The 16,168-nt window shown below is 37.3% G+C and overlaps 1 protein-coding gene across 1 annotated transcript in view; it reads left to right on the top strand.

Annotated features, from left to right (window-relative positions):
• The first annotated feature begins 9,563 nt into the window (after positions 1-9,563).
• Positions 9,564-16,168, top strand: part of LOC112043483 (tropomodulin-1) — a 104,840-nt gene continuing 98,235 nt past the window's right edge. Inside the window, exon 1 of the mRNA XM_024078908.2 lies at positions 9,564-9,724. Within this exon, the coding sequence (XP_023934676.1) occupies positions 9,638-9,724 (87 nt within the window). The 5' untranslated portion in view covers positions 9,564-9,637. The remainder of the gene's footprint in view (positions 9,725-16,168) is intronic.

Genomic DNA, 16,168 nt, shown 5'->3' with positions numbered 1-16,168 from the left:
CGGTTTGAAAAATTCTTTCAGTGTTAGATAGCCCATCTATCCTTAGATTATGTGATTATGTGATCCTTAGATTATGTGATCCTTAGATAGTGTGACACCTTTTGTGTAATGCTTCTTCACTTTTGTTGATTGGTTAGGTTAGGATAGGTTACATTATGAGAACACTCCACCATGGATGGTGTGTGCTGTGTTGCTGCCTTGGTCAATCAATCGGTCCTACGGTTCTGGATTCCCACTGGATCTTTTCCATTAGACTTGGCCTTGCACGATCTCACGACCAATCTCCGTAAAAGCACAGGCAACGAATGTCTTTATCTTTAGTACATACATCAATGATACGGGGCCCCGGAACACAGGGGGCCCTTAAGTGTGAAAGCGAAAATTAGTAAAATTAAATCCACAAACCATCTTCATCTGGAGCTTCCCGGAGAAAAACACATAAAAAACTGCTGAAGAGATTTTCGGGATTTGCCGCATATCTATTGGGCCCCCCAACTAATTTTGATAAAGGGTCCCTCCCAGGCAAGCCACTGAGTACTATAAGTACTATTTCATATAGGACCTCTTTGAAACTTTCGTTAAATTACAGAAAACATACTTTGGTTATATTGCTGAGATTTATATTGAGACGTATAACTAAGCAATCCATGGATTCACCGTGCGGATGCCGGGTCTATACATGGCAGAGAGAAAAACTACGAGCAGAGTACTGGACTTGTGACCAATGAACGTAGGGTTAAGAATTCTTTCACAATCGATTAACACTCCCCTCCTCCGCATGTGTTGTATAACTCCCTGCCTAACCAAATTTGATAAGATCCTATTAGAGCAGCTTTGGATACTCGTTCTAATTACCCGACTGCAAGAAGACTTTATTACCTCAATAGCCTTTGTGACAGAACTAGTCCAGACGATCTTTGTCACTAAGCTCTGGTGTTACCTACTAGGTAGGAAGAGTTTAGCTACTGAAATCAGAGACTGAAATCGTCAAGTAAATTGATAAAAAAAATTGATATGACCTCTTCCTTCGATTCGGAGGAGGGCGTACGTAGGTTCGAATCCAGTCAGGAGCACCTCCAACTTTTCCGTTATGTGCATTTTCGGAAGAAGAAAAAATTGTGTAAGTAGTTTTGGGCTGGACTTTCTAAGATGGGGTTGGCATTTATAAACGCCTACCCACGTGAATACATATACCAATTAACGTTTACCTACTTGCAACAGAAGTCCGCAAGATACAAACACGTCTCGCCATAAATAAGACCATTCGCGTACATCTGACGGCAAATAAACGTGCACAAATTTAGTTACTTGGAAGGAAGCATAAATTCCACGAACATCCCTTTAAATCCGGTACGCATTTACAGTCCGCCGGATTGAATTTATTGGCTCGATCTAGTCAATATTGGCAGAATACTTCAATGGATTATACAGGATGCTCGGGAGTATCACACTAATATTACAAAGGCGAAAGTTTGTGTGTAAGTTATGTAAGTATATTTGTTCCTCTTTTACGCTGCGGCTACTAAAGCGATTTGGCTAAAATTTGGAATATAAATAGATTTTACTCAGGATTAACACATAGGCTACTTTTTATCCCGGAAAACCCATGGTACCGCGGGATTTGTGAAAAACTGAATTCCACGCGGACGAAGTCGCGGGCGTCCGCTAGTTTCCCATAACTTCAAAGTGTTGATCCACTTATAGGAAGCAAACTGCATAACTATTTTTTTTAAACTAAAATAAAAAAATATGTTTTAAAACAAAGTAATTCAAATAATTCCGACTATCCATGTAAAACACGCCTATAACTATCCTTTCATTTTAAAATACTTATCGCAGTGTTAGAACACATTTTTATTAATTTTCCTTACAGAACATAACCCTAGAGTAATGGGAAATACTCCCGAGCACCCTGTATACAAACAAGTACCCACTTTACTCACGTATTTTTAAGTGCGTCGTTAACTTAACAAATGAACCAACTAAAAATTGCTATGTGGTTGGCCTGTACGCCATAGAAGTATGTGCGAGAGGATTACTAGCAAAATCTCTCTAACTTGCGTAAAGACCTTGGCCTCTCTAGAAATGCATCAAGTTGAATAAATTAATTAAACAAATAAAAAAAACCCGACTGCATAAAGTATAAAAAAAACTGAAAAGAAAAACCAAGCTCAGTCCAGAAGTGTAGGAAGCAATTAGAAATTATTGGATAGAATGATTTTCTTCTACATCTATACTTATAATTAAGGATCAAACGAACTTACCTGGAAGTGAAGTTCGATCATAATTATATGATCAGCTTCACTCGACCCGATTTTATATTAACATATTGTAGTATACTCCTATGCTACAGCCAATGACACAGTTTTTTAAAGTTAATAGGAATTTTTCAAAATATCACCATGGCAACCCAAACACCACCCCCGCGCGGCCATAGATCGCCATCTTCATTTAGTTTAGAGTTAGGGATATTGACTAGTTCACATAATGGGTAGGGAAGTAAATAAATATTTGCTACATATGGGAGGGTGCTTATTTATAAATCGGGTCGAGTGAAGCTGATCATATAATTATGATCGAACTTCACTTCCAGGTAAGTTCGTTTGATCCTTAATTATATTTCTCAGCTTCACTTGACCCGATTTTATATTAACATATTGTAGGATGTTCAGAGTAAATAAAAGTTATGTGAACTACATATGTAGAATTTTAATTCTTAATCATTTCCGTTAGGATGTCAGAGTCCATCCCGCTGTCTTCCTAATTATATCAAAATTAACCCCAAGTCTATTAGCTGCTGAAATGATCGCATGTCGAGTACCTACTATGTGCAGAGAATATTGACGTATCTTCACCACTGTTTTGAATTGTGTCTTTTATCCAATGGCTAAGCCTTTGGGATAAAATATTCTGATGATGATTTTTGATACTATGAAACAAGCAGTCTTAATTTTTTGTGCGTAATAATCTAGTTTTTTGTGTATACGATTTCATATCTTTAGCGGGACAAATTTCAGGTTTTTCATTGAAAAAACGGTAGTTTTAATAAAGGTTGAAATAATTTTAAATTTGAAGTTTTTATCAAATCTGGAATTTTTATAATTATTTCAATATTCTCAAATATTTTCATGTTAGTTAATTAAATAAGAGCTAAAGTTTGTACTCGAAGTGTGGTGGCCAAGGTTAGCAAAGTAGAAGACTCCTTTTTTTTTTTTTTTTTTTAAGTGTTCCCAGGCCAAAAATCAGATAAATAATTAAGCACGATGCTGGGATGATGGGCCAGGTCAGATTATACCTAGGACCTTTGTGGTCTTAATCTGAAAACACCTTTTATAAACCGTTTCATTCTGTCATTAACAGATTGAAAACCTATGAACAACAATAAAGCTGATTTGTAACTATTAACTGTGCCATATTTGGTAGGATAGGTAGGTAGGTTTGGAAGGATCTAAATAATTAATTTGTTTTTTTTTTTTTTTTACAATAATCCAGCCATTCCTTAAAACACCCATCGTTGATACGTGTTAATAGTTAAAGAAGCTCACATAATCTCGACTGAATTAGGTAACATTGATTTGTTTAATAAAGCTTGCCAGAATATGTCACGGCAACCAGGATAACCCTAGAAGAAATTTCAAATAAACTAATACTTGGACCAAAATAAATAGGATCTTTTACTGTAATTTTTTTTTTTTTTTTTTAAGGATAGATTACCACGCTTGAGTTGGCCAATAGGGCACAAATACTTTGCCTTCTGCTTTATCGCATATTATTTTTGTAACACTTTCAAAATAAAGGAGAACGGAGGGAATGCATAAAATGATAAATGAAACCATGAAACAGTAAAGGCATTGACAGCCCATGCATTGAGAACGTTTTTCGAGAAATGTAACGAGAAGTGGCACATACATTACATCAAGCAAAGAGGTCTATCTCTGATTTACCGAAAATATAAACTATTTTTAAAAGAAACATATTCACAAAGTTCCTATGTCCCTATGCCTTATAGAATAGGCTTCAAGATTATCTTTAGCATACAAGGGAAACTATTATAGTATACGAGGCAATCACTGTTATATTTCTTGTTTCACACTACTGCCATCTTGCCATCTCTCTAGCAATTTCATTCAGATGTATGATATAGCAGGAACATTATCAATTCGCAGTAATACTTCGTTACTATTTAAGCTTTTAAGCACAAACTTTCAGACCAAAGCAAGCTACTTTCATTTCAAGATTGATAGTATTTACACTTATTCTGATTAATGTATTTTATTAATGATTCTTTAATCTCTTTTTTTTTTTTTTTTCAATAGGTAACTTTATAGTTATTTCTATCGCATCGAACATAAAACCTAAAAAATTACAAGTTGTGAGTTGTAAGTCCCAAGTCTTTCTAATGATTTAGAAAAAAAAAAATAGGCATGCTTCATATATCAATTTTTGCCATATAATAATAGTTGTGTGTAATAAGCTTGGAGATATTTCTATACCTCCATTTTAAAAATGTGATAACAAATCTATTTATGCAAAAGTAATCTTTTATCGCCATTTGGTTTCGGAACTAAAAATATGTTTAAAATAAATTCGCCATTAATGTGTGCGTGCATCTAGATTTTGCATTAATATATAACAGACATTAGATTGACAGATTTATATAGATATAGATATAGCAATTATATCTAACAGACATTAGATTGATTAACAAAGTCTGAAGTATTATTCCGAATACGAATTGGAAATGAAGTAAAAGGAATTTCATATCCATGTAACCACGATGAAATGATGGGATCATCTGTAATATCACTCCAACATTTAATATAGCGCTGCAAACTAACTAAATAATTTTAGAGGTACTGTCTCGGGTACTTGTAAGTTCTCGGTGCTGGCTGGTCGGATATCCCCCGCTGTTGAGAGCTGTTCAGCGCTACACGATGACCCTGGCTGCGGCGAGGCTTCTCTGTTTCAGACTTCAGCCCCGTTTTCCAAGGCAGGGTTTTCGAGATTAATCGATTATTATTAGGATTATTATTACTTCTTAAGAAATCTGAAAAACAAACATCTTCAATATTTTTGTGTGATTTTCCTTAGCTAGTGATAATTCAATAGCTTGATTAATAGCCGCAACGGCGTTTCTGTTTAGTCGTTAGTGATGAATCCCTCTTGACCATTGCCTGCCTTAACCTCAGGGTTAAGGACGGGCGCGACCAACAAATCGCAATTTTCGGGTATTCAATATTCTTGGAGTATCTTATCTTTAACCTCCTTTTGTAGCCTCTTACTAAGTATTTCAAGCCATCATGATGGTCTTTAGGTCTTTATGGATAGCCTTCCCAAATTTGTTGTCTACAATACAATCACCCAATAGAGCGAGCATCTCTTCATCGATCTCTGGCTCCTGGGACTCTGCCGGTGCATCACTTGAGACTAGCACGATCGCAGTGGCTGGTGTCGGGCTCCGGGCGCAAGATTGATTACCCGCTGAGCTTGGGCTCGGAGTACTGTTCGAGGTGGTCAAATAGGGATCGCTGAAAGATTTGTGGTAGAAGCCACAGGCATATTCTGCATGCTAGGGTTTGATTTATATTCGTCAGGCTGGTCAAGGAGTGAAGCCATATAAGCGATTAAAACCGAAATGTTTATCAATGCCATAGCATTATCAGTTTTTTTTTTTGTGGTAACAAGAAGTATAAGAATGCCTAATAAGTGTTTTTTACGTGACCAGCATTTTTTAGCCCAGATGGCGTCCCGCACTAATTTACATTATAAAAATGTAACAAGAATCGTAAATATGATCTTTGAGAATGGACTTAGCCCCAGTTGGGCTAAGTGAAAAAAAGGTTTTGCGACAGGGATAGCCCAGTTGGCGTCCCGCATCACTAATTTACATTGTAAAAATGTAACAAGAATCATAAATATGATCTTTGAGAGTGGACTTAGCCCCAGTTGGGCTAAGTGAAAAAAAAAAGGTTTTGCGACAGGGATAGCCCAGTTGGCGTCCCGCATCACTAATTTACATTATAAAAATGTAACAAGAATCATAAATTAATATGATCTTTGAGAATGGACCTAGCCCCAGTTGGGCTAAGTGAAAAAAGATTTTGCGACAGGGATAGCCCAGTTGGCGTCCCGCATCACTAATTTACATTGTAAAAATGTAACAAGAATCATAAATATGATCTTTGAGAATGGACTTAACCCCAATTGGGCTAAGTGAAAAAAGGTTTTGCGACAGGGATAGCCCAGTTGGCGTCCCGCATCACTAATTTACATTATAAAAATGTAACAAGAATCATAAATTAATATGATCTTTGAGAATGGACCTAGCCCCAGTTGGGCTAAGTGAAAAAAAGGTTTTGCGACAGGGATAGCCCAGTTGGCGTCCCGCATCACTAATTTACATTGTAAAAATGTAACAAGAATCATAAATTAATATGATCTTTGAGAATGGACCTAGCCCCAGTTGGGCTAAGTGAAAAAAGGTTTTGTGACAGGGATAGATAGCTCAGATGGCATCCCGCATCACTAAATGTCATCATATTACGTATGAAATTAAATTATGATAGCAAATCGTTTTCTTACAAGAAAATGTGGGTATATTATATTATACAAGATGTTGAACTGACCTGACGACTTACTCCCTGAATAATGATGTTTTTCTTCTAACATCATCGCCCCTGAAGATACGGTTCGACGCCGCGTTGACCTATCGAGTCTTGCCTCGATTTTCCGTAATTTTTTCCTAATATCTGCATATTTTTCATTACTTTTACGTTTACGTTTGCCTTTTGGCATGACTAACTAAATAATTTTATTTAAATTTTATAAATTCTAAGATTTCCACGATTAAAATTATTTTTATTTGAATTAGCGTGTCTAGGCTTTGAACACAGAAACACAGAATGAAGATGGCGATCTATGGCCGCGCGGGGGTGGTGTTTGGGTTGCCATGGTGATATTTTGAAAAATTCCTATTAACTTTAAAAAACTGTGTCATTGGCTGTAGCATAGGAGTATACTACAATATGTTAATATAAAATCGGGTCGAGTGAAGCTGAGAAATATAATAAATCTATAGAGAGGTCAATTCTGTACATGAAATATATTTCCAAAATAACTATCAGGGGGTGATTAGTGGTCAATACTGGGAGAAGTTACTCCATTATTTAAGCTTCCGTCGCCGTCGCATGGTCCCTACCATAGGGCTAGTAGGATAGGGGTAGGGTAGGAGTAAGGTAGGGGTAGGGTAGGGGTAGGGTACAGTAGGGTTAGGTGTAGTAGCAGGGTTTCACGCAGACGAAGTCGCGGGCGTCCGCTAGTTATTTAATAAATAAATAAATATACTTAAACAATACACATCACTATCTAGCCCCAAAGTAAGCATACAGAGCAGGCTGTTTTGAAAAAAAATACAAAATCAACTCGATAAAGTAAGCCCATCTACATATCTAATATCAGAGTATATTCCATTTATACGAGTAAGTCAAGATATTTTCGCAAAATATTACCTGTAACCTTGTATGCAAAATAACTTGCTATAATCATTCACCTCAATGTTTACGAAGTTCGTCGAACATTCTCTTAGGACAAAAGCTTGTGTTTGTTTTCATCAGCTCGAAGCTCCGACTCATCGGTGGCTGCGTTTCGAATCAAAATAAAGTCGGCAACGACCATTAGTTGCACTCGTAGAGTTGGTGTCATATAAAATATGCACCGGGCCAATATCTTCAAGTTTCACCCGCGTGGTTCTTGTTCCTGTAGGAATACGAGTATAATATATAGCTTATAGCCTTTCTCGATAAATGGGCTATCTGACACTGAAAGAATTTTTCGAATCAGACCTGAGATTAGCGCGATGAAGTAAACAAACAAACAAACTCTTCAGCTTTATAATATTAGTATAGTTTATGAGCAGATATATTTATTTATACATTCATTAAGCCAGCTCAGTCGATATGACCTAACCCAGATATCCAAATCGCCAAACCTAATTTTTTTTTTTTTATTCTTTACATTCTTTACAAGTTAGCCCTTGACTACAATCTCACCTGGTGGTAAGTGATGATGCAGTCTAAGATGGAAGCGGGCTAACTTGTTAGGAGGAGGATGAAAATCCACCCCCTTTTTCGGTTTCTACACGGCATTGTACCGGAACGCTAAATCGCTTAGCGATACGTCTTTGCCGGTAGGGTGGTAACTAGCCACGGCCAAAGCCTCCCACCAGCCAGACCTGGACAAATTAAGAAAATCTCGATCTGCCCAGCCGGGGATTGAACCCAGGACCTCCGTTTTGTAAATCCACCGCGCATACAACTGCGCCACGGAGGCCGTCAAAAAAGCCTAAAATCGACCAAATAACCAATAGCTTAACCAGTTGGAGGCAGCAAGTAATACGAGGAGTAATAATTTGACAGCATCCGTGGCGCAGCGGTATGCGCGGTTATAGATTTACAGGACGGAGGTTCAGAGTTCGATCGCCAACTGCGCCGATTAAGGTTTTCTTAATTGATCCAGGTCTAGCTGGTGGGAGTCTTCGTCCTTGGCTAGATACCCTACCGGCAAAGACGTACCGCCAAGCGATTTAGTGTTCCGGTACGATGTCGTATAGACACCGAATGGGGTGTAGATTTTCATCCTTCTCCTAACAAGTTAGCCCACTTCCATCAGGTTAAATTTTAGTCAAGGGCGAACTTGTAAAGAATAAAAATATAAAAAGCATTTTATATTATAACTGGGACATGAGGGTGAAGATCGCGTATCACAAAAATACGACTAGTGCGCATTTTCCGTGACTGCATTTGCACAAATATTTAAGACATAAAGTAAAACCAAGGCAACCCTAAATCTGGTAATCCTGAGTTGAATGAACTCTATTTTGTCGGCACTCCTCAAAATATTCTTATTCAGAGTGGTTAATAGGATAAATACACTACAATAATACCAGTATGTCTATTGTAAGGACTTTTACACTCGACTGTTCTGTACTGTCACATGCAGCGGTTGTCTGTAACGTTTTTTGTTAATTTAGATGAAGATCCCTAACTGCAACGGCTCTTAAGGGCGATAACAAAAATAAAAAAAAAAAATTTTAACTTGTTGTCATGTTAATATGTATAAAGAACTTTACAATAATATGTATGTATGTAATATGTACCAGGATTTCGGATTTTAAAAAGTAGCCCGATGGAAATCGGCTTGTTTAAAGCCCTCGCCACTGAATCTACTCCACGGTAATCGGAATAAGTAATTACCTAGTAGGTAACTACTTATTCTGATTACTTTCATTCCCATTCCATCAGAGTATCATACGTGATACGTCTCCAAATCACCAGCTCAAACTTTTAATAAAACAACACAAATACACCAGAGTACAATATCTCCATATGAGCTCATGATTCATGAAGTTTTCGATATGCAATAAAGTGAGATGTACACCGAGCGTTTGCCAGCCGCGTTTGAAACGCCCAGTGTGAACACAGCAGAGTCGTCATCCCGAGTTCCATCAACCTCAAATCCCGAGAACAGTGTATTCGGGCGATCCGACCGCTCCACGTCGACCGGCCGCCGAAAACTAAAAATAACCGCCCATCCGTCAGTACCGCCGTATAACCCGCGCGCGACGCTCGCGCTAACGCGTATGGCAACCATGGCGGAGACAATCGAGGAAACATACGAGACCGCGGTCACCCGGAAGGTGGTCCGCAAGAGCCTCAAGATAGAGGAGGTGAGGGCATCATTTATGTAACCCACACAAACAGCCAGCCGCTCACTTGACACTTGACAGTGAATACAACGTAAACACCGCTTCACCCTCAACTCTACACTCGACAATCTGCCAACATCTCACATCTCTGTTCTCTATAACTGGAGAGTAGCTCGTAAACTGCGCGCCACGGATTCGTCGATCGAGGAAATGCATGTAATGGGTGGATGCAAATAGAACTTGCGGTGAATGAGAATTTCCGTAAGCACCTTCTCGCGTGTGTTCACCTGTGTGGACACGTGCGACCTTGGAAGACACAAACACACATTGATAAGCAGAGATCACAACACAAAAGCTCATCAGAACGAAACGCTTCCGTTTTCAGTTATGCAACCATTTCTTTACAGCCGTCTCTGTCATAAAAAACTGCAGATATTTCTGGGATGACATCAGTAATAGATAATGTTGCGTCCACACGTGTAAGGATTTCAGTGGGATACGTTTATTTTTCGCGTTATCGCATACCATCGGTGAATTAACAATGGTCGCCGGTGGGGACTACTGCCCGTTTCCAAAGCGCAAAATCCAATGGAAAAACGCGCCGTAGCATATTTTCGTCTTGGCTCCCATCCTAGTTTATCTGCTACATTACGATGTTTATTCACAATACGAATGCGAGCATTAATGTGTGCGTCCGGAGCACTTGTGTTTGGGTCTCTGCGAATCAAAGCTACCGAAGCAAATATATTGACGAGAGTCAAACAGTATTCAAGGCGAACGTTCGATTACTTCGGCAATCGCTTAATGCGTTCCAGTGTTTTGTTTCTAGAGTGTTGGCACTTTCCATATGGAACTCATAATCCCTTTTTGCATGGCGAGACTTTATCGTCTCTGAAACATAAAATACTTGTGTGTATAAATAACTTTATAAACACTCAATTAAGCCTCATTTACATGACGACAGTTCATTGACACAGGTAATTGAAATGTACATTCATACAAATACAATGTAAAGCTTACTCACGACAGACTTGCGAGTACTTCCGGCACGACCAATCTATTGTTTGGCCTTTAGCACGTGGTTCAGATAATTGAAGTAGGAAACAATTTCGTCTATAAGTATTTATAAAAATATTTTGAAAATTGTGTTAGTATTCTATAAAATTATTTTATGACGGTGGTGAAGTAACATACTTATGACTAATATTATACTCGTTAATGTGAAAATTACTTTGTTTCTGATAACCATGAATGTTCGCGAGTGGCCTGAATGAGCGGCACAGGGTGTTTACTCCACCAAATTCCCAACTGTGGCTGGTATTAAGGCTTAAAAAATTAACCAATATTGCCTCAATAGCCTGACCATATCTAGAATCCAATCGGTAATTAAACTTACTTACTTGTTGGACACACTAAAACTATGACTAGATCTTATTTTCTGTGCTTAAGACAACAGCTTACTACTTATCACCGTGTAAATGAGGCTTAACAAATACGAGTACACGAATAATTATCTACGTATTATGTTGAAGTTGAAAAAGCTTAGTGAGGTGCCAAATCATTAGTTTGTTTACTTGGCAAACACATGCATACGCCAGCATGCGTTACGCGGCATATCTGTAAATCTCAAAAACCCATTATAATTAAGTGTGCAACTGCCGAGCCGTGATAGCCCAGTGGATATAACCTCTGCCTCCGACTCCGGAGGGTATGGGTTCAAATCCGGCCCAGGGCATGCACCTCCAACTTTTCAGTTGTGTGCATTTTAAGAAATTAAATATCACATGTCTCAGACGGCGAAGGAAAACGTCGTGAAGAAGCCTGCATACCAGAGAATTATCTTAATTATCTGCGTGTGTGAAGTCTGCCAATCCGCGTTGGGCCAGCGTGGTGGACTATTGGCCTAACCCCTCTCATTCTGAGAGGAGACTCGAGCTCAGCAGTGAGCCGAATATGGGTGCAACTACCGACAAATTATTTTAAACTGGCCATTTGCGTGTAATTCAGTTTTTCTACAAATCGGCAGGAACCATAGAATTTCGGGGTTAAATGTAACCTGTTTTAGAATAAAATAGTATAAATGTAATCTATTTGTTAATCAAGGGTAAAATCTATCTTCATTCCAAATTACAGTGAAATTGGTTCAGTATTTACATTTGATATGATTGGATATTTGTTATCAAACATAAACACACATTTATACACTAGCTTTTATAATAAAAGTTGTCAGTGAACGCCTGTTTTGATAGTGAAAAATACATGTAGGTACATTAATTGTAAAATATCAAAATCAAAATTCATTTATTTCAAGTAGGCTCAGTTTAAATATAGGCCAGAAAATATTTATCTGCTTAAGGGCAAGAAAAATCACAATATCGTATTTTTCGCCCTGACCTGCGATTCGAACCCTGGACCTCATTGTTCGTAGCTGAACCAGTTAACCACGGGACCAATGAAGCAGTTTTTTGAACACACCATTAATGTTCAACGGCATTATTTTGTTTTTCCAGACATCAATGTGAGGTCATTAATCTACTTGTATAATAATATTATAAAGCTGAAAAGTTTGTTTGAACGCGCTAATCTCAGGAACTACTGGTTCGATTTGAAAAATTCTTTCAGTGTTAGATAGCCCATTTATCGAGGAAGGCTATAAGTTATATATTATCTCCGTATTATTACGGGAACGGGAACCACGCGGGTGAAACCGCGCGTCAGCTAGTACGTTATAAATCGTGACCCACAATTTGAACTGTACGCAAGGCCGCTACATCCTCATCGGCCGTGTTTCTGTAACTCTAATAAAACCAGAATAAAACGAACCGAATGATAACCGATAAAATGGTTTATGGATTCTAAATATAGTATGGTTTACGTATTGACTCGTTCGTTTGGTGTAATAATATAATAATTATATTCATACACGAAATCATATTTTTCATTTAATGTCGGAAACGCATCATTTGTTGGAGCTACAGCTTTCCAATCCCTAAAATTTACGAGTATTTAAGGGGCAGAAGGATAGTCTTGAAAACTAGATTTCGGCAATTCCATTAAACTTCGGTTTGGTGACAATAAAAAATTATTCTAATAACTTTGCATTGAATTTAATTTTGACAGCAAAACTTGCTCTCTACCATACCCGTAAATAAGGACTGTGGTCAGAATTTTGTCCTCAAAGCTTAAGCTATAGCTTGGCAAATTCGTTCATAACACTCCCGATGGTCCGCGCTGGCCGGGAGAGGGGTAGCGATAGAATTTTCTTAATTCTCTGCGTGTGTGAAGTCTGCTATTGGGCCAGCGTGGTGGACTATTGATCTAACCTCCCTCATTCTGAGAGGAGACTCGAGCACTGCTCTCCGAATATGGGTTGATAGTGATGACTTGAATTAAACGGATTTTGATTTGATTTGGTTATAGAATATTTAGTGATAACCGAAACCTACTAACAAAACCAATAAAAAAAGATTACCTTGCCGTATGTATTTAATAGTGCAATAACACATTTTAAATTTTAATGGAAAAGCAATTTAAATGTTTCAATGTGTATATATTTAATTTGTTTATTTTGTTCGCAACCAATTTGTAATCAAGGACATATTGATTCTAATTTTGTCTTACGCTTCCTCTTATTATCTGCTCTAAAATAAGACGTTAGTATCAGAGTTATACATTAAACATTTAACCATAATAACATCGTCGTCATCAACCCATATTCGGCTCACTGCTGAGCTCGAGTCTCCTCTCAGAATGACTAAAATATCAGAGGTCCCAATCGCTTCAATTGCGACCTCCCACCGTCCTTTTAGTGGCGACAACACTCTTTTTGAATAGGGCTTATAACGATTTCTCGCTTATTACGTCATTTTACGCCAGTCCCTACAACTTAAGACATGTTTTCATACATTTCCTAACGCTTAATACTATTCGTCATCCCGTTAATTACGCCTACATGTCACACGCGTGTAATTCCAAATGCGACAAATAAATTACAACAGATAGATTAGGACGTCATAAAGGTCTTAATACAACGTTGCAGGACAACAATACATGATATCCTAAAGAACTGAAAACTGACAGCAAACGACCCTAAACGACCCTAGACATAATGCGATTCTAAACTGAAAATTTACAAGACGCACTGCAAAAGTAAAATTTAATTGAAAATTTTGTAATTGCCAATGCACCATGATTGTGATTACTTTTAGTAGCATAATTAGGTAGTCTTTACACCAAGTCCACTAATTTTTATAACTATTTATGTGTACATTAGTCGTTATATCTTTCACTATCCCCCGCCCATATACCGTATAATACGCTTTCCCATCTAAGACGCGTTTTTAGTTGGGTCCCTGCGAAATCGTATTAGACGGGTTCTATTGTACTGTAAACCATGTAGAAATCACAGCGATGCCTTCAATGAATAAACAAATAAACAAGACATGAATGACGTAGGAAGTCGTGTAGAGACAAAATCACATTTGTCAATCATCAATATATTTCTAACTAATTTCTTCCTATTCGAATTGTATTAATAATGACGATATGACGCACTGCACATTTTACGTTGTGGCAAATGAATTCAACAGATTTCCATTCAGTTTGCTATATTGTTGGCTATGTTCCCATACTCGTATCTTACCATTATACTAACAAGTATATATTACGAGCTACCTACAAAGTATGCCCTTAAAGTATACTTAAATAAATTGACTCTATTTTGAGCAACACTCTCAGGTAAAAGTTACTTGATAGTAATCTCATAACTATTATCTTTAAACATCACTTTTACCCAATAGATATCCATTGCTGGTATTGGGCCTTCTGTATCACAACTGTCTGTAATCACTTTTATGCAATGATTATTTTATAGTATAGATCGGTTACGTCTCTACAAAATATGCAAAAAGTGATCCGAATAATACATAAATTAATTAAACAAATAAAAAAACCCGACTGCATAAAGTATAAAAAAACTGAAAAGAAAAAAAAGACAAGCTCAATCCAAACAATTCTACGGAACGCTCGGTGGGCGAATCCGACTCGCACTTAGCCGATTTTTATAATCAATATATTTAATTTAGCTAAACTTATTATAAAAATAAAATATAAGGAAATATAACTACAACTACAAAATTAAAATAATCCTTTAATTTAGTCTATTTTATAACTTCACTTCGCAAACCTGCACCTAGTCGGGTAAAAACTGAGCGCACACATGCACAATTTTGTCTTTAATTCCATTATATTTTTATGTATATATAGTTTTTACGCTTCCTGAACACACAACTCGACATTGTAGTCTATATTTAGGAATTATTTGTTTAAATAACGTTCGTTGTTGACCACAACTAACATTGATATGTGGAACTTTCCTCTTTTGAGCGCCTCATTTTTCATAACGTAGTAACACAGTATTTACACTTCACTTCACTTCACTTTTATGAAGTCAATTCACATAGTGCGAGGAAGACACACTGCGCTTTCCAAATTGGGTTTTCCATTTCAACTTTGACACTTCCATTTCAGGTTTGAAACTCAGTGAGCTATTTCCGTTGGTTCTATTACGAATCTAATTCTGATTCGATCATCAATGGTACTCCGAGTACCTATCGCTCGCTCAGTAACCCAAGGCCTACTTGTAAATCTCAGAGTAAGCGATTTGTCTCGGATTCGGAAGTCGTCTAAACTATTACACACATTGGAAATCCATATTGCAAATAGGAGTTTCAGGATTTCTTTATTGTTCCCAACAATTGGAAATCATTCATTTCAAGAAGAAAGAAGAAGAAAAAGAAACACTTTATTGCACACAAAAATACAGTAATAAATAAAAACATCAAAACAATTAATAATCTAAACTTAGGATGCATAGGCGGCCTTATTACTATAAGCAAACTCTACTAGGCAACCCCTGTCAAGAGGACTTGCGAAGAAAGAGCGGGAAGGTGCAATACATTATATACATTGTAGGAAAACTTACAGTTTGGCGGATCGCTGGGTTTCACCTTCAGTTAAATACTAATTATTATCACATGCTTCATGTCACGTTTTTTCTTGCGCCGGCCGGCTTCTTCGCGAGTTGGTAGATAAACTTCTTCCTTTGCGGTTTGTATATTGTAAATTTGTAAGATAGGTTTAGGCGATCAGCGGATATGGAGTTCCAAGTGAAAAAAAGGACAATTTGCGGATTAATCTGATAGAGGTTGTTGAACTTGTGTAGGTGACGCGGAAGTGAATCAAAAAAAGTGCGTAGTGATTTCATAGACTAAATGTCAAACTTTGTTTTTTTTTTTTTTGATGGACTCGTGGTCGAGCTCTTTTCATATTAAGAATCTTACATACATATTATGTTGTTATACAAATATAAGTAATTTCAAGTAGTAAGTAATAAATTAGTAGTAATAAATTTCAAGTAGTGAATGGGAATTTAAAACATTCCTATCATGATTCTACATAAAAGGT

This window comes from Bicyclus anynana, chromosome 12 (genome assembly GCF_947172395.1).
Source record: "Bicyclus anynana chromosome 12, ilBicAnyn1.1, whole genome shotgun sequence".
Taxonomy (NCBI): Eukaryota; Metazoa; Arthropoda; class Insecta; order Lepidoptera; family Nymphalidae; genus Bicyclus; species Bicyclus anynana.
Note: the sequence above shows the minus strand (reverse complement) of the source record. Positions and strands in the feature narration are given on the sequence as shown.